This window comes from Anabas testudineus, chromosome 7, assembly GCF_900324465.2.
Source record: "Anabas testudineus chromosome 7, fAnaTes1.2, whole genome shotgun sequence".
Lineage (NCBI taxonomy): Eukaryota > Metazoa > Chordata > Actinopteri > Anabantiformes > Anabantidae > Anabas > Anabas testudineus.
This window is the reverse complement of record NC_046616.1, coordinates 11,284,767-11,303,213: the sequence shown is the minus strand read 5'-3', so window position 1 is coordinate 11,303,213 and position 18,447 is coordinate 11,284,767. Positions and strand designations below refer to the sequence as shown.

The 18,447-nt window shown below is 39.9% G+C and overlaps 1 protein-coding gene across 3 annotated transcripts; it reads left to right on the top strand.

Moving 5' to 3' along the window:
• The first annotated feature begins 15 nt into the window (after nt 1-15).
• On the top strand, nt 16-14,436 carry klhl17 (kelch-like family member 17). Of its 3 annotated transcripts, none has more exons than XR_003299278.1 (13): nt 16-398; nt 2,794-3,058; nt 3,808-3,929; nt 4,049-4,270; nt 7,174-7,290; nt 7,382-7,595; nt 8,172-8,316; nt 8,515-8,682; nt 8,883-8,971; nt 9,121-9,194; nt 9,328-9,509; nt 11,643-11,988; nt 12,254-14,436. XR_003299278.1 is itself a non-coding variant. In XM_026367921.1 (12 exons), the coding sequence occupies exons 2-12, from the start codon at nt 2,845-2,847 to the stop codon at nt 11,869-11,871; spliced, it is 1,776 nt and encodes a 591-aa protein (XP_026223706.1). In that variant the 5' UTR covers nt 532-1,170; nt 2,794-2,844; the 3' UTR covers nt 11,872-12,247. The 3 variants fall into 3 exon arrangements, 1 of the variants encoding a protein (XP_026223706.1); XR_003299277.1 differs by lacking the exon at nt 16-398 and adding an exon at nt 532-1,170; XM_026367921.1 differs by lacking the exons at nt 16-398; nt 12,254-14,436 and adding an exon at nt 532-1,170 and having other exon boundaries at nt 11,643-12,247.
• Nucleotides 14,437-18,447: the final 4,011 nt, after the last annotated feature.

Here is an 18,447-nt window from a genome sequence, read left to right as displayed (position 1 = left end):
TACGGGGCTAAGCTAACTGGGCTGATCCATTTAATTAAATGTGTGTAGTTTTGTTAATCCAACGATGAAGAGATATTTTCCCGTAGTTTAGAGTAATGAGTCAAAACATCACAGTTACTCATAGTAAATACAATGAAGTGAGGCTATTTAAATAGTCGGCGAGCACGACAAACTCGAAATTTCACCGTCAGCGCCGTGTGTACAAGAACAAGCGGTGTTTTGATTCTACACGTGAGGTTTAAATTAAATGTTCAGCTGCATTCACGGGACGCAGGCAGCTAAAAGAGGGGTTTTCCTGCTTTATTTGTTGTTTGTCTGTGTATACAACCAGAAAGCTGGGCAAGGTTACAAACAGGAAGAAATCACTGTTGACATATCGACACCAACGACGGTTGGTGGTAAGTGGTGGTTTTAATTCTGTCTGGTTTAGCTAACGTTAGGTAATCTAGCCAGCCCATGTAGAGGTCGTGCCTTATGACTTAAACACCAGTGACTTTTATTTAATTGTAAGCAGAATGATAAATGTGTTTGTAATTGTTTGTTTCACAAAATGGAAATATACAATCTATGTCTTACTGAATACTGTGTTTATGATTGGGCCAGTGTGTGTTTGATTTGGTGTTCTGGGTTGACCGGAGCCCTGGTCATAACCATTCGTGGCGCTTTAAAGTAATAACCCCGCCTTTCTGGCCAGCTTAGACGAATCTATCGAGCACACTTCCGGACTCTGAGCAGACAGGAGGCGGTGCTTAAGGTCGCTTGCGTCACGTTAAATAATAAACGGAAATCTATTCAATCCATTGTAAACAGTTGACATTTACACGTAAGACGCGACTTTAGGTGTTTTCACCAGAGCCTCTTTCTTTCTTCGGCATCAAATTTGAACAGCTTGAGCAGCATTGCTAGTGTTACTTCCTGCACGACCACCTCCACCTTAACAAACCGATGTCAGCTTTCTTGCATTTCTTTTTTTTTTTTTTTTGCATTGACGTCAACCGCATACGGCACAAAACAGAGGCTTTCTTCATCTTTCGTATGCTTGAGTTAGAATATGGACACTTAGCTGGACATTGGTAGTAGTTTAAAAGCAATCTGACTGCGACAGCTGCTGTTTCATCTCCAGTCTTTTAGAGGAAGACACGTTGTCCTAGGAAACGCGCAACACAACCGGTACGAAATTACATCTTCATCCTTTTTTATTGCTGCTGCAGCTGATGGCTACTGTTATTCATGCTAGGTGGAGTGGGGGCTGGGGTGTCTTCAGGTCACATAAAAAGGCTGACATATGAATAGCAATATGCTTTTGTCTCTAAAAGGTTACAGTGCATCATTTGTGCCCAACAAGATGTGTGGATGTTTGTTAAAAAAAAGCTCCAGGGGCTTTGTGTGGCTGTAAAATGAGGTTTTGGACCAGAGACAGGAATGGAGCTATTAAGCTCTGGATGAACAGGACAAGTGCTTTACTCTGTTAGTTTTTAACTGTTCCAGTTGTGTTGTCACATCTGCCTCCACATCCTATGTATCTATGACTTAATTGGCAGCATTGTCCTGCGTTATTCCCTTGGGTCACAGAACAGATTGTTCCCCCATAGAGGAACATGGCTGGTGTGTTTTTGTGGTCTATTGTGTTTTGGAAAATGAGACCCAAAGCTTGTCGCTAGGCAGCTGTGCTGACATTTGAGATGGTCCTCAGTGGTATAGTGTGGAGCATTTAGTTGAAATAGTGTCTTTGAACAGATGACAACATTATTTGAATACACTGATATGCAGTGAATTGTTATTTGACTGGGAAGATGCATGACACTTACATTTATGAGAATTGATAAAATGTTGTTTTAGTCTTGAACGTCATATTCCTTGAACTTCAGACTGATTGAAAGATAAGTAGTGGCTGTTTATTTGTTATGTTTGTGTTAACCTTTTCTTATTGTCTCTCTTTATACTTACAAACAGGAATGGTGAGAATAAAGAATCCAAAATTGGCAAGATTTGCCCACATCCCACTGTATTTTAAACTTGACTGTGTGGGAGCTCTCGATCACAGCAGTTTGGAGTACTTTACACTCTAAAAAACAGTCAGCCTTTCCTGATATTCCTATAGGCATCACTGTCCTGTATTCTTTTCTGTTTTATGCTTGAGATGTTTCCAGTTTCTTGCTGGGTTAACCTCACACAGCAGTTGCCTCAGTGCATCCTAAATATCCATCAGACAACAACTTCTAAGATGCAGCGTAACGATGGTTATACAACGTTCTGAAGTGGGTTCTCCATCCGAAAGCAGGGCAGATGAGACTACAAAGGAAAAGGCTAACTCAGGCTACATCCTTCTCTCTTCCCACCCTTCGCACCCAAGGCTGCAGCTAGGGAAGGGGGAGGGGGGTGCAATTAAACTCACTAGTCAGGAATATTTGCAATTAGACAAACCAAGATAATCCAATAGGTAGGAAGTCTGCATTAGTTTGATTACAGTTTAATAAAGACCATCATTTGACTCTTTCTCTATTGTTATAATGAGATTTAATCAGTCTTGACGCAGAGTTTCAGATAATCAGGCCGGTCAAACTACTACTTTGTAGCTGAACTGGGATTTCTGTCATGGTGGCAGACTTGCTGTCATAGCTGTCAGGAGCGGTACTATAACACTAACAGAAGGGAAACTAATTGCTCAGGACACCTGTCATAACACCTGCATGTCTGTATAACACAATTGGAAGACATGTCTCACGACAAAAGGCATTTTTATTGGCAAATGACTTACTAACTGGCCTGAAAATTGTTTTCTGTGTGTTTCAGTTGCCCCGAGTGTGGCTCAGGCAATAGCCAGCGACTGCCACATCAGGCACTATGATGGAGGGGGGCATGCAACTGCTCAACCGTGATGGCCACAGCATCTCACACAACTCAAAGCGACACTACCACGACTCCTTCGTGTCCATGAACAGGATGCGACAGCGTGGCCTGCTGTGTGACATTGTGCTCCATGTCTCCAACAAAGAAATCAAGGCACATAAAGTGGTGTTGGCATCCTGCAGCCCCTACTTCCACGCTATGTTTACCAGTAAGTTCAGATCATGTAATCCAACTTGTCTGATTTATTTCTTTACATTTGTTTCAGATTTGTTTGTTTCAGCTTCACTTTAATTTGGATTATTGAAATCCACGATGCCCATTATGTTGCGTGCCTGACAACAAACCAAATTATTTTGCAGCCACTTGTATGTCTATGTGTAGTGAATACCACCTCATCCTTTCAGCATCATCCCTTCCTTCCACCTCTTCCTGCCTGGAGTACAGGTGGTCAGTTGAGGTGCGTTTGTTTCAGACTTCCTCCAGTTTTCAACATTAGTGTTGGTACAGTCTGTCTAAACAGTTGTCTGGTTCAAGACTCAGCTGCATGGCTGCTAGGCTTCCTCTTGTCTAACAGTCACTAATTAACCAATTTAAACAGAATCTGCTCGGCTTTCATGAACATCCAAACAGTAAAACACAGCTTCCGTGCAGACAGTGTTTGCAGTTTATTTTAACCAAGAGGAGATTAAACATTTGACGGCTAATGTGTAACCTCCTGACACTGTTTTCTACAGGAACATTCACGTTGGGCAAGAGTGCATAGATTAAGGAATTTCAAAAAGCTCAACAGCTGGAACTGGACAGCAACAAATGAGCAGTACTGACATTTTGCAGCTGCACTGTATACAGAAGGAGTTGCCATGCGTCGGCATGATCCAATAGGGAGGCAACTATATCAGCTGCTGGTTATAATTTGGAGGAAAAATGTGACACCTCTCATTTTTTGCCATCATGCAGATGAGATGTCAGAAAGTCGGCAGACCCATGTGACCCTTCATGACATCGACCCTCAAGCTTTGGAGCAGCTTGTGCAGTATGCCTACACAGCTGAGATTGTGGTTGGGGAAGGCAATGTGCAGGTAGGATAGAAGAATAAAGAAAAAGTAGTTCAATTCTACTTTGAATTTATACCAATCATCAGAAGGCACAAAACGATGGACTCACTCATTATTTCCAACTCTAATTGCTCTCCTCCCAGACGTTGCTCCCAGCTGCTAGTCTGCTGCAGCTCAATGGGGTGCGGGATGCCTGCTGCAAGTTCCTCCTCAGCCAGCTGGACCCCTCCAACTGCCTGGGCATCCGAGGTTTTGCTGACACGCATTCATGCAGTGACCTGCTTAAGTCAGCACACAAGTATGTCCTGCAGCACTTTGTTGAGGTGTCCAAGACAGAAGAGTTCATGCTGCTGCCACTGAAACAGGTAGGCATGTTGTTTTCTCTGTCTCCTGTGGAGTCTTCTGCCAACTTGTGTTTTTAAAGAAAACAGTGGCAAATACACAGTGCAAAATATTCGTTGTTGGTCAATCTGCCAACTGGAAATTGCTTCATGTATTTACTATGTAGCACTATTGATAAACTCTTATATCCACATATCACAAAAAATGTGAGTAAAAAAAAACAATATCAGTCACCACCTACAAGACAAAGCATTTTCTTGTTGATTGTTCATTTTCTGGCCTAGCCTCAGTTTACTTTGTGACATTTGTGGTAATTTATGGGGGTACGTCAAAAAGTCATGCATTATGAATTTATGATACATACAGATATGGGTGAACAACTCCCTGCATACCATATGTCAGTAAATAAGTTTGGTTAAGCCACTGTTTGTTTTTAGAAATATAGCTAAAGATAAACATATCATGATTCCTTTATGTCAATTTACATATTTCTCCTCTAATATTAGCACAGCTGTCTGTCAGTCATGTTTCCCCCCACAACATGGACTCCCTGAAGGAGGTGGCCATCATCATACTGTTGTGTTTTTTCACATTCATTAGAAAACTCATCTTACTCACCTGGCTGCATCAATCAATGTCTCTTGTGTTTTTTTTTTTTACCCCACCGATAACATTGACTCTTTTTCTGGCACATCAAGTTTGCCAAACTATCACTTATTCATCAGCGGGCACAGCAGTGGCAACACAGTGGTTTCTGTCCTGGAAGTGGTAATTAGGCAAAGGCAGTGACACTTCCGCAGCTGCTATTCTGTTTATAGCACTGACAGCGTTGCTTATTTTTTAAGGAGCGTTTCTTTTTTAGTTGTGGGCCACATTTTGGGCTTTTAATGTTATGGGGGAACTTTAGGATAGATTTTGATTAGCTATATATATTATTAACCATGAAGTGGAGCAGCAGTGGCCATAAATCTGCTAGTTGGATTCCCAGGCTTTGGAACTATTGTTGAGCAAGGCACACAACACTAACTACTCAGCACAGCCACTCAACAGATCCAACTGTGGGTTGACTGAGAGTGTGAATGTAGCACATTCTTAAAAACAAAGGCAGTTAAAGAAACTAAAAGGCACAGGTTGTGATGCAGATTTAAACAAAAGCGTACTTCCATCACCCAGAATCAACACACAACACTGGAGCCTACTCCGAAAATGATTTAGTAGTCTGACATTAAGAAAAAAAATGTTATGTTTACAGCGGGCATGATGATCTGGACTACAGGCAGGCCAGTCAAGCACATGCAGTGATGTGATGTGCAGTGAACATAATATTTATTTTATGTTTATTTAAATAATTTTTTTCTGACGTTTGGCACAAAGTGATGAGCCATATTTTCTTGCAAAGACTGAGCCTTTGGTTAGGGTTAGGTTCCTTTTTGTATACAAGCATGACACCCTCACCTATTACCAGTTAACTTGTTCTAATATTAAAATTATTCACAATGGTGTTAAATGTTGTTATTGTTCTTGCAAACATCAAATTCTTAATGTCATTTTATTTACACAATACAATGAAGATGGTTTGCAAAAAATGCTGCAGGCCTTTTCGTACGTCAGATAAAGGTTTAAACAAATTATTATTGTTTTGCTCACTTTTCAAACTTTTTTTTCAGGTGACAATAGATTAAAGTGTGAAAGAACGAAACTAACAAACCGCTGCCAGCCGCAATTTCCCATTATGTCCTTCCCTCTTTAAGGAACAATCTCCACAGCACCAAAGCGATGTGCTTCATGAGAGTAAAACCTCTCTCGCTCTTTTTTTCTGTGGCTGCTAGAGGCCTGAGACTGTGTGTTTGGGCACAGTCCATTAAAAGCAGTGGAAGTTAAGTGGCATAAAGTCAGATTAAAAATAGACTATTTTCTTTTCTTCATCTCTTTCTTCACTCTGGCCACCCCAATCTGTCTGCAGCTGCTGTGTGTCTGTCATAAATCTGCACCAGATCTGGATTTATGTTCTGGCTGCTCTAACGGACTCTGAGCTCACAGAGCTGTGAAATATGCCCCGTATTTCTTTCGTTGCTCTGTGAAGGAAGTGGCAGGGCATGACAGGATTCTGACAAGCCTGCTTTAGTGATGCTTCACTGATGTAGCATTACATGTGTGACTAACAGAGAATGGGTGCATCCTAATTACTGTGTGCATAACGGCATCTTTAACATTTGGACATAGTAGAAATAATTTTTAATTCAGACACTAATTTCTGCTGCAAAGTTACAAGGATATTTTATGCACTTAAATACACTCTTTTCTTTTACATCTACTCCACACATACACACACTCACTTTTGTTTGAGTTAATGTGATGCAGTATGTGCATGTAGAGGTAAAAATGGACTGCAGGGTGGGGCAGCAGCAGCAGCAGCAGCAGCAGCAGTAACCGTATTTCTTTGTGTTGTGTGACTGTGGATTAATGGAGGCTGTTCCTGGGAGACTGCTAACTGTTGCCCTGATCTGACCGGGCAAGACAGCAGCTGGCTGCTCTAGCCCCACCCAGCTTGGCCAGCGTTGGGTTGATCTGGGAACAGTTCCAGCCAGCCACTTAGACTGCAGCACTCATTGTGCCACACACACATGTGTAGTGACAACTTAAATATATTGCTGCATATCTGCACACATAGAGACCTCAATATAACACATGAGCATTCATGCATAAGTGGACAAAGTTAAAGTTACTTTTGTAACTTATTTAAAATTCTTGTTGTTTTTGATTCGTTTCATGAGTCAGGTATGACATGCAGGAAATAATGTCGCCTGTGGCAAATGCAGATTACTTCCTGCATGTTGAAATGTTTGGTCGGGGAGCTGACACTTTTTATTTTTAGATGGTGGGAAACCATTAGATACAATGTATCTGCTTCATCCTTTCTTTTCAGGTCCTGGATCTGATCTCCAGTGATAATCTTAACGTGCCATCTGAAGAGGAAGTGTACCGGGCCGTGTTGAGCTGGGTGAAACATGATATCGATGGACGCAGGCAACATGTACCCTGGGTAATCCTCATTCGCCCTCACCTGACATGATTTCTTAGCACTAAATAAACTGACCCCAACTCACCAGCCAACATCCCTCTGTCCCTGTCAGCTGATGAAGTGTGTACGTTTGCCACTGCTGAGGCGTGACTTTCTGATGAGCAACGTGGATACAGAGCTGCTTGTGCGTCATCACTCAGAGTGCAAGGACCTGCTGATCGAGGCTCTGAAATACCACCTGATGCCTGAACAGAGGGGGGTTCTCAGCAACAGCCGAACGCGCCCACGGCGCTGTGAAGGCGCAAGCCCTGTGCTCTTTGCTGTCGGTCAGTGTACCTGTAAAGGCCATACATCAGTTAAAATTTAGCTTCTCAAGTCACTCATGAACTGTACAAAGTAGCTATACAACTGTGAGTAAAAAAAATAATTAAATTTAAATTTAAATTTGATCGTATAGGGGTTTTGTAGTATTGTTATATAGCTTAACGTTTCAGTTTTTAATGTGTGCATTGCTGTTAAGTGAAATATTAATTTAAAACTGTTGGACTAAAATTAGTAAAGAAACATTAAGTGCCACTTCCTTTTTTCTTTAAGAGGACATCAATGATAGGTGTTTTGTTGCTGTTGCCTTGCAAAGCTTTGACCTTTTTTCAGTGTTAATATATAAATTAGGTCACTGTTTGTTCTTTGGTGTAAAAGACAAAAATGTTATTAATTCCAACATGATTAGTGCTGTATATAAAGCTCAAAGACATTCCTTAACCATAGCTAAGATGGGAATTCAGTCAATGATGGCACATGCTGGTCAAAACCACTAGGCCTAGAATATATTTTACTGTTTGTATAACTGCTTGACATTAAACTTTTTTTTCCACCATCTTGTGTTTTATGTGTGTCCCCAGGTGGTGGCAGCCTGTTTGCCATCCATGGAGACTGCGAGGCGTATGACACCAGGACTGACCGCTGGCACATGGTGGCATCCATGTCCACTCGTCGGGCACGAGTGGGGGTGGCAGCCATTGGTAACAGACTCTATGCTGTCGGAGGGTGAGTGATGACAAACATAACACAACCTTTGACCATAAAACCAGCTAATCCACCCTCTATATTTACATAAGATTTGCACTGTGCGATGTAATGAGGACATGTAGAATGATGCATCATCCTTCTGGTAAATTGCTGATGTATTTCCTTCTTTATTCAAAACCCTTATTGTCTGATTCATTCAAATCCACATCTCCTCAGGTATGATGGCACATCAGACCTTGCAACTGTCGAGTCCTATGACCCCATCACTAACTCCTGGCAGCCTGAGGTTTCCATGGGAACACGGCGGAGCTGCTTAGGTGTAGCGGTCCTGCATGGCCTACTGTATGCTGCTGGGGGTTATGATGGAGCTTCCTGCCTCAATAGGTAGGTGCAAGCTGACATGATGGTGATGAATACTGAACATTTTGATACTTTTAAGCTTTGATTTAGTAATTGGTGTATCTTGATGTGACTTTTTTGTTTTATTTTGTCAACTTGTTGTGTCACAGAGAAGTTTATCAAAATAGGAAAGACTTGCAATCTAATTGCATTCAAAACAAATAGGTATTTTTCTCCTCTTTTAGTGCAGAGCGTTACGACCCTCTGACCAGTACATGGACCTCAATTTCTGCCATGAGCACCCGCAGGCGATATGTCAGAGTAGCAACTCTGGGTAGGAACTTGAAAGAAAATATAATATCACGAGTCTTCTGTTCTTATGCATGTTTATGTTTCACTGTCTGAGAGCAATAGGGAGTTGCTACTTTGGTATTTGACTGCTAATATTTACAGTCTGAGTTTCTACTCCCTTTTACCCTCCAGATGGCAGCTTGTATGCAGTGGGAGGTTATGACAGCTCCTCACATCTTGCAACAGTGGAAAAATATGACCCCCAGGTAAATTATATGCTGTAGAATTTATAATCAAGTTAGTAATTTCTTTTTAAGAAGTTTACCATAGTATTATCGGAAACATTTACTATACATAAAGCTATAAACATTTAATTAAAGCTCTTGATTTAATGAGCAGAGCAACACATGGACGGCCATTGCCAACATGCTGAGCCGGCGCAGTAGTGCCGGCGTGGCCGTGCTGGACGGCATGCTGTATGTCGCAGGAGGCAATGACGGCACAAGCTGCTTGAACTCTGTGGAGCGGTTCAACCCCAAGGCCAACACCTGGGAGGGAGTGGCCCCCATGAACATACGCAGGTTAGTTAGTAGATACAGAATTTGTAACTGCCAAAACTCTGTTTAAACAAGAGAGGGAAACCTCACAACAAACATCAGCTCTGCAGAGATACATATTTGGCCTGAAAAACCTCTCTCCCTCGAATTTTAGATTTTTGGGATGAGAGCCATCAGAACAGCTGCATGTAGTTCGGCTTACTATACATTATAAGACATGAGCGTAGAGAGGCATTAAAGTATTTAAGAAAATGTTCTGGGCTCACATACTGTATATCAATCAAACCTGTATCAAAGACTACCTGTTGCAAAGTCACAGTAACATTACTGATTGGCCTCATGCCTATTCTATTTATGTGACCTTGTATGTTTGAGAGAGATGGGATAGATCCATTTAATTAAATTAGGCACACCTTAGATAACTGAATCATCAGGACGACCCGGTTCTTCTATTCAATGCGCACAAGTTCATCTCACATGACTGGCTGAAATGCATTAGCCTCAAATGCAGTCAGCATTATTGTTAAGTCCTGCCCAGCTATCATGTTTCTTTTTGTCCCTAATAACAAACATATGGCACCTTGGTGAGGAATAGTGGATGGTCCAAACTCCAATTTTGCCTTAATGTAGGTGATGGATAAAATTTCCTTTGAAAATGTAAAAAGCAGCACTGCAATGCCTATGCTGTGGTTCTTTTGCTTTGTGAACATTTTTTGCTCTGCAAGGCTTTGGATTTAGGGCATTTGGATGTCTTCCTCAGTGCTTAAACCTTCTTACAGCATAAACATCAAATGACCTATTTTCCACATCGGTCTGGTCTTATTTCTTAGAAGACAAAACTTGTCTTGCAGGAGATTATCAAAGCAGGCGTGCACAAACACTCTCACAGCATTGTATTGAAAAGATTGGCATCACAGAGGGAGATTTAGAGACATATCAGCAGATTTGCTTGTTTCCCAGGCCCCTAGACATGCATACACGAAGACACTGTCACAGTTCACAAGACATTTGATTACTTACCTACTCTTACCAGCAGTTTCATCAGTACCACAATTTCCTACTGAATCAGTCTCTTCTTTAGTTGGACATTGTCTCCTCCAACTATATTAGACCAACAAATTTGCTAGTTATGTTCAAAATAACTGAAAAGTGGCTAATGCTGTCTAAACCACATAGTGAAAAGTCACCACAAGCCAGTGTCCACTAATAATTAGTAACAATAGGTAAGAAGCACTTAGCCATTTATTTTTGCAATACAGAGTTAACAACTATTAACCTTAATGTGGATGTTCACATATTATCACTTTTAAATCACACTGGTAGTGTAGCTGTCGTTTATCTAACCCTTTGATTTTTAATTATAGAAACAGTAAAATAATATAGTTATTGCAAGATAATGTAAGATTTTAGTGATTTTATTGTGTATTACCTGACTAGCCTTAGCATACTGCATGTCTAGTCCCTGCTATTCTAGTCACAGTGGTGGAGGAGTCTATCACAGACACACTCAGAATGACACTGTCTTGTGTCTGAGTCAGTATCCTGTGGGAGCAGAGAAACCTGACAACAGTTGACTGTGCAGCCCCATGAATAATCCATGTGCTAATCAACTGTGTGGTTGAGTGCTTTTCTTGACCAGTTGCTGAGAGGCTCTATTCACACAGTCCAGCCATCAGTGTATAATAATCACTGTTGTATTACAGTTTATGCTGATATAAAAATTTAAAAGCATTTTCTGGACTAAAACATTATGTATGACAGAAAAAAGCTCTTTTGTCATTTTTGCAATGTGTCCCTGCCAGCAAACTAGTGCTCTACTGCTATGCGTAATAATTAAGTGTGTTGCTGGGACTGTGTGTCACAGAAGGGAGTTCAAACATACCAGTCAGCAGATTGAGGCCTGTCACATAGTGTAATCATTTATAATGCAGTGGGGTTGCATATTTTGTATTGCAGAGCTCATACTGCATCTAATGTGGAGTAAATTAGCTGACTTCTTGTGCCACAATAATTAAAGAGTTAGCTATATTAAACTGAATGTGTAGAGATGATTATTAATTCCTGGTATTAGCTACAAAAATGAATTGTAACATAACACAAAGAAAACACGACTGTACATACATCGAGAATTAAGCATTTTCCTAAATCTCTTTCCAGGAGCACTCATGACCTGGTGGCTATGGATGGCTGGCTCTATGCGGTGGGAGGTAACGATGGCAGCTCTAGTCTGAACTCCATTGAGAAATACAACCCACGAAGCAACAAATGGGTCGCAGCCTCATGCATGTTCACACGACGCAGCAGTGTAGGAGTGGCAGTGCTGGATTTACTCAACTTCCCACCACCCTCCTCGCCCACCCTCTCGGTTTCCTCCACCAGCCTTTGACACGGGGTCACCACTTGGCTGACCTCAGCCTCTGCTGCTACTGCTCGGACTGGTTCTGGGAAGAGACGCAACTGCTCAGTGTGAGAGCTGAAAGTGGAAATGGACTGAACTGGAGAGGTAAAAGTATGTAGGGGAGACATGAGAAAGAGTTTCGTTCATTTATAGTACCATCAATAATTATTGGCACCCTTGGTAAAGACTGATCAACCATTGTTTAACCTTTCATTTTAAAATTTAGGTTTAATGTGCAGTGCAGTGCCCTGTGATTGCAAAACATGTTCTACTAGTAACTAATAATTATAGAAGACAGTTACTGATCTTAAATATATTATACTTATATTATATGAAAGATCCACTGATGTTTTTTATTTATTTTTGTCAGATTGCAGCTCTTTACCAGGTTTGCCATTAATTGTGGACTACACTATGTCTGATCTGAATGACTGAAACTCCACTGTACAGCTCCTTCATACCAGCTCCCACTCCCTGGAAGAACACAAAGATATTCCTGGACAACACGTGTAAACATTAACCAGTCTTTCCTCAACTCCACTTTTTCCCCACCACTCCAGTGTTTGACACACTCATCATAAATGTGGTGGACACTTAATTTCGTCATGTGTAATGTAAATGTTTTTGGTTGGATGTTGTCTCTCTGCAAGATTTTTGTTTGATGTCAGGCTTTTATTGCAATAATGTATAGAAAAGAAACTGAATGATTTTACTTTTGCAATGTAGCTTTTCACTGGTTATACCATGCATGTCTACATGTTGGCATCAACTCCAGGCGGGGATAAAATGCTGTAGTGCTGCTATGTCACACTAGGTGGCAGTAACAGGCAATGCTATAAACCCTCCCTACACTGCAACAGAGCATGGAAACCAACAACATAGAGAAGCTAGGCCCCCAGAACTGTAAATGAGTTTGGATCCTTTTTTTTATATATATATATATAAAAACAGAGAATAACTATGTTGAACTATATGTATTTATAAAAATGTATAAAATCTAATATATACTGTTTTAAACAGTTAAGAGAAGGAAAGAGAGCAGATCTTATTTAAGAGTGTTTTTAATATATTTATTCAGGTGTGTGATGTGTGTATCGGCAATGGAAATGACAAAGAGAATGTCAGTTTGTAAGAGGTAGTTGTTCAGTCTGTGTGCATTTGGAGTTTCTCCTGGTTAAGAGGACAGAATTTAATTTGCATTTCTTAATGTTCCTTCACTGCCACAAGCATGTCACATGATACTGTACGTTATGCCTGCTACATTTGTGCAAAAGGCTTCAGTTTCTTGCAAACCTACTGTACAAACAGGTTAAAGGTATTGGTATTCTTCCACCACAGCAACACAGCCGTCCCTGAAATAAGTTCAAACTAATAATTGGCATCTACTATGCTCTGTTCCATATTTAACAGAAGAGATACTTTTTAATTGAAATAACAAGTGAAATATTGGGACCCATAACCCAGTGTTTTATTGTGCACCCTGAGTCGTTTATTTAACCTTGACCATGCTGTGTAATTACTTATTATTTCTTCGACCACTTTCTCCTTTTTTACTTTTGTGTATGCTCTGTGTGGTGCACAAAGTAAAAAAAAACAGCATAATGGCTGAAGATGAGAATTGTTTCTGCAAGGTGCAAGTGTACCAATACTTTTAGCTATGTCTGTGTCGACAAGGCAATGAACAGAATATATTTTGCCTTTAACTGTACTCCAGAATTTTTAAAAAAGACTTAGAGATGGATTTAATATTTGGACACATGCCAGTTTATAATGAAGTTTTAAAACGGCACATACTCGTTTACATTCAGTTTACTAACACAATGACACAAATGACTAATGTTGACTTACACTTGGTGCTGTCATATTCCCTTCCACATTATATCAAGTGTGGTGTCTTGTTATATTACCTTGCTGTTGAAGTGAATTCAAAAGTAGAAAAATATAGAATTAACCATAAATATATTGGCTATAGAGCCTGTGGTGAGTCATTTGTGAACGTCACCACTGAACTTGAATGGTCTAACATAAAAGAATCACTCTGATCTTTTTGACTCGGTTAAGACTCAGTACCCGGGTTCAGTTCATGTGCAGCGCAGTGAAACCATTCCAAACTTCTGAGAAGTTGCCTTTTTTTTTCTCCTTATTTTGAAGGATTTTGTTGATCCAGTTCTGTTTATCTAAAGCTACCTTACTTTTCATTTATGTGTTAGAGTGGACCCAGTAGAATAGGGGCTGTGACAATGTCATGGAGCTGTTGTTATTCTCTAACATCAATTTGAGTCAGGCACAGGCTTTAAGAGACGTGTACACAACCACATAACTCTCCATTCTGCTGATAAAACTGTAAATAGAAGGATTTCTCAAGTTATCTTGAATTCATTTGTGCAATTTCAACCCAACTGTAGCTTTTTTAGTTTGTGTTTGATGTGGTAATACTTGTTTATTTATGATATGTTTATTTATGAGGAAATTTAAAATATTGAATTTTGCACTATTGCGAAATGGAGCAATACCATACACTGTAAAAATAAAATAAAAATAAAATAAAGATGTTTCCAGATGTGGTAACTGTGCTGATGAGTTTGACTACACGCAAATATACTGGTTGGTACAAAAGTGAAAACATTCTGCAGCTTAATCCTGCATCTGCAAATGCTAAAAGTGTCACACTATACTAAGTATCTCACTTTGGATCTGAGAAGCATCTAAATGTCCAATCAAAACACATACAAACAAACACGTAAACTAAAGTTTGTGTTGCGAACAGTGTTAGTTGCTAGGCTCACTGCACACCATTGCTTCCCAACATACTCCCCTTTCAAAGTGATCTAAGCAGACAGCTGAACACTCTCACTTTACCCTTCCTGACCTCAGTCACATGGCATTCACACCTGTGGCTTCTGCTGCACATGCTCAAAACTATGAACTCCCACTATCGCATACAAACACAATTCAAAAACACACAAAACTAACAACATAGTCAAAGAAAGTGGAGATAAATGCATTGCATGAGAAATGTCATGCTGCCCTGATAAATACAATCACACAGGCTCTGGAGTACTTTGGAAATCCGTTGTCACTTAACATAATCTGCCAGTACATCAGGAAATGCAAACTAAAACACTATAGTGCAAGAAGGAGCGTATACATCAATGCTGAGTTCTCTGGCCTTCAGGGAAAATTTCAGCCCATGTTTTGGGAAGAATGGATGCGGAAGTCTCCATTACAAACACTTTATAAGCAAAAGGTGCAAAAGCCAGCATCTGTGATGATACAAATAGGCACCAGTGTCCACAGTATGAATGTGTGAAGGAACAGTAAATGTGAATGTATACATATATACATATACAGTATGTATATATACATTTAAAGAAAGCTACCTATCCTTGGTGTTAAAGTGCTTTTCCATGTCTTTTGACTACAAATGTCACCCTCAGGCACCTGAGTACACGAGAGCAGCATGAATTAACAATGGTTATGATAGGCCGGTTTTTAAATTTTTTTAGTAGGTATATACCCAGCCTCTGACAGCGATACTGTATGGATGATGGCTATTAATACAGTAATAAAGCAGCCACATGTTGGTGGAACATACTAAACATACAGAAGTGTGTAGTACCGTATGTGGTTTGAGAACTGATATTGTTGGTCATATTGTTGGTCCTTATTTTATGTCATAACAATTAACTCAAGCTGACCACAACTGCCACATCGTTTGATGGAAATTCAAATTATCAACCTACAGAGGGCTGAATTCAAAGACGCCCTGGAAAACAAAGTGGAAAAATGATGCAGCATGTTAGTCCATTTTACTGAAATTTCATTCCAGCAACTCAAAATGATACTCAGTACTTTGTATAGCCCCCACGTGCATAGGATGCATGTCTGACAACATCAGGACATGCTCCTAATGAGGCGACGGAGACACTCCCAGACAGTCTGAGGTGCAACCTCGGTGTTGGATGGACCAAAATATATAATAATATTATATATAATAATAATAGTATATGTCCCAGAGGTGTTCTAATGGATTTAGGTCAGGAGAGTGTGGGGGTCAGTCAATGGTATCAAGTCCTTTATCCTCCAGGAACTGCCAGCTTCCCCTTACCACATGAGGTCGGGCACTGTTATCACCAGGAGAAACACAAGACTCACTGCACCAGTGTAGGGTCTGACAGTGGGACCAAGGATTTCACCCCAATACCTAATGACACTCAGGATGCTGTTGTGGAGGTCTGCACATCCCTCCATTCATATGCCTCCCCGGATCATCACTGACCCACCACCAAACCGGTCATGCTAAAAGATGTGCCAGGCAGCATAACGTTCTCCAGGGCTTCTCCAGACCTTTCATGAAAGATTGTTTGGTTAGAGACATTCACACCAGTGGCCTGCTAAAGGTAATTTTATAGGGCACTGACAGTACTCATCTTGTTCTTGTAAGATTTAGGGTGGAGAGTTACGTAAATGTTGTATGTAAAGATTTAATTGGTGCATGGACTGCTGTGTTCACGTGTCCCTTCCTTGCTATAGCTGTGGTTCACCTCTGCTGCTATTAAGATGCTAATGAGTTTACAACCTGTCTGGATGAATGTGCTCAGTCTGGAAGAGCTGCTTCAGCTGATCTATGGGGTCATTTGCTTCCCCCTGTCTTTTTAGCATTCCTGCCACTAGAGCCTCTCCTGTTTCCCCCAGTGTCAGCCTCTGCACAGCCCTTATCAGGCTCTGAAGGAAGTGACTAAATGAATGAGCAGAAAAAAAAGTTTTCTTACTTTTATTGATCAATTTGTGGAAAATTGTAAAGGTTAATATTTGTTTTCACACACCTCAAAGTGTTTAACAAATATTATAATTTATTATTCAGCTTTGTTCTTGGCTCTTTTTATAAGGTTTAATTTTTGTTTATTCAGTTGCACAGCTACATATGATAGTTAATGCCAACTATCATATGTAGCTCTATAAAAGCTAAATTATAAAATCTGGTTCATTAAATGTCTAAAAAAAATCATCATGACTCATTGAAAAAGGAAAACTGCTCAGATTGTTAGAATAAAACAGTATTAATAAGTGCATTATAAACAGCACTAAGTGACAACGCTTACTGTGCTTGACACATTACATACTTGACATTAATTAATATAAAATAAATATAACTGGTCTTTACAAAAGTAAAAATTACAGATACATTTCCACACTGTGTCAGTGTAAATATTTTCTAATTTCCTTAGTCATTCTTAGTCATCTCTTTGTCATTTCACTAGTTTACATTAATACATTAACACATAAACCTGTGGTACAATTTTTGACAAAGTCAGGATTTTTAGTGAATTTAGAAACTAAAATATTTAATCTGACTTTGACTGATCTTGTCTTCAAAGGAGGACTGGGGTCCAATTAAGAGTCCTTTATAGTCATCCTGTGTGAGAACTTTGCCACTTCACATTCTCCGTTGGACACCTGATGTTGGGGGCCTCATTTCCAGACTCCATTTTAGCGGCCTGAGGTGTGACTTTAACACCGCTGCTCTCACCCACTGAGTCTGGATAAACACAAGTGAGTGACTTCTCAGGGAGAGACAAAGTTCAACCCACCACACATGGAGGTTAAGACTTTATGAAAATAGCATTTAGGTCTCTTCTTTGAAACATGTGGTATGTCTATTAAAATAAAATGCATTGTTAAACCTTATCTCAAGTGAAGTATAATTTATCAATACAATTACATATATCGAGTTCAGCAGATAAGGGCTCAAGGAGACACACGACAAACTGAAAGACATCAGATAATAAAGTGATTAAATTAAATTGGAAACTACTTTATTAGGAACTGAGAGTCCCACCAATGCTGTGAAACAAAATGAACAGGTTGTATTTGTAGTTATAGTGTTGCTTTTGGCAAAAGACCTAGTATTTCCCTTTCATGAGCAATGTGACACAACAGTGTAGGAGTGAGTTTTACTGTACAAGCCCTACCAGACTTGATGTTTAAATAAGCACCCTGGTCACTTTTCCACAGAAGTTGTGACGGTAATCTTACCAGGTCGAAACTAGTTACTTTAAACATGGCAAGAGTCTGAACTGCACATAGTCACATTAAGAGATAGACCCAGAGTTAATGCTGTGTACTAAAATTAAAGCACATCAACTATTGCTTCTTCAGTAATTACACAAGATCAACAAATCTGAAAACCTGTAAAAAAGGTGTCATCCCTTTAAAAAGAAAGCACAATTATTGACCCCCTTTGATAGTAACTCGCCTAAATCATGCACCTACTTTCAATTTAAGATTTTTAAAAAATGTATGTTATTTTGTAGAGCAGTGGAAAGTGACTTACTTAGACTTTTACAGGCCACTTTAGGTTAGTTAGTTAGTTAGTTAGTTAGTTAGTTGGACGACTTGATTGATGCTTTCCTTGTCTGCAACCTTTTGTTATAAAATTGCATCCTTGTAAAAATCAGATATCGCTGGGTGAACTCTACCTGGGAAAATCTGATTTCCCTAATCCTCTATCCCCATTGTAGAAGCCAGGTTTCCTGTTTTCATGACAGTTAAAAAATCTGTTTA

Bases quoted from the DNA above. Each gene is read 5' to 3' on its own strand.
- klhl17 (XM_026367921.1), top strand. From the start codon at position 2,845: ATGATGGAGGGGGGCATGCAACTGCTCAACCGTGATGGCCACAGCATC. The intron at 3,059-3,807 runs GTAAGTTCAGAT...GCCATCATGCAG, and splicing joins CTTCCACGCTATGTTTACCA to ATGAGATGTCAGAAAGTCGG. The intron at 9,195-9,327 runs GTAAATTATATG...TTTAATGAGCAG, and splicing joins TGGAAAAATATGACCCCCAG to AGCAACACATGGACGGCCAT.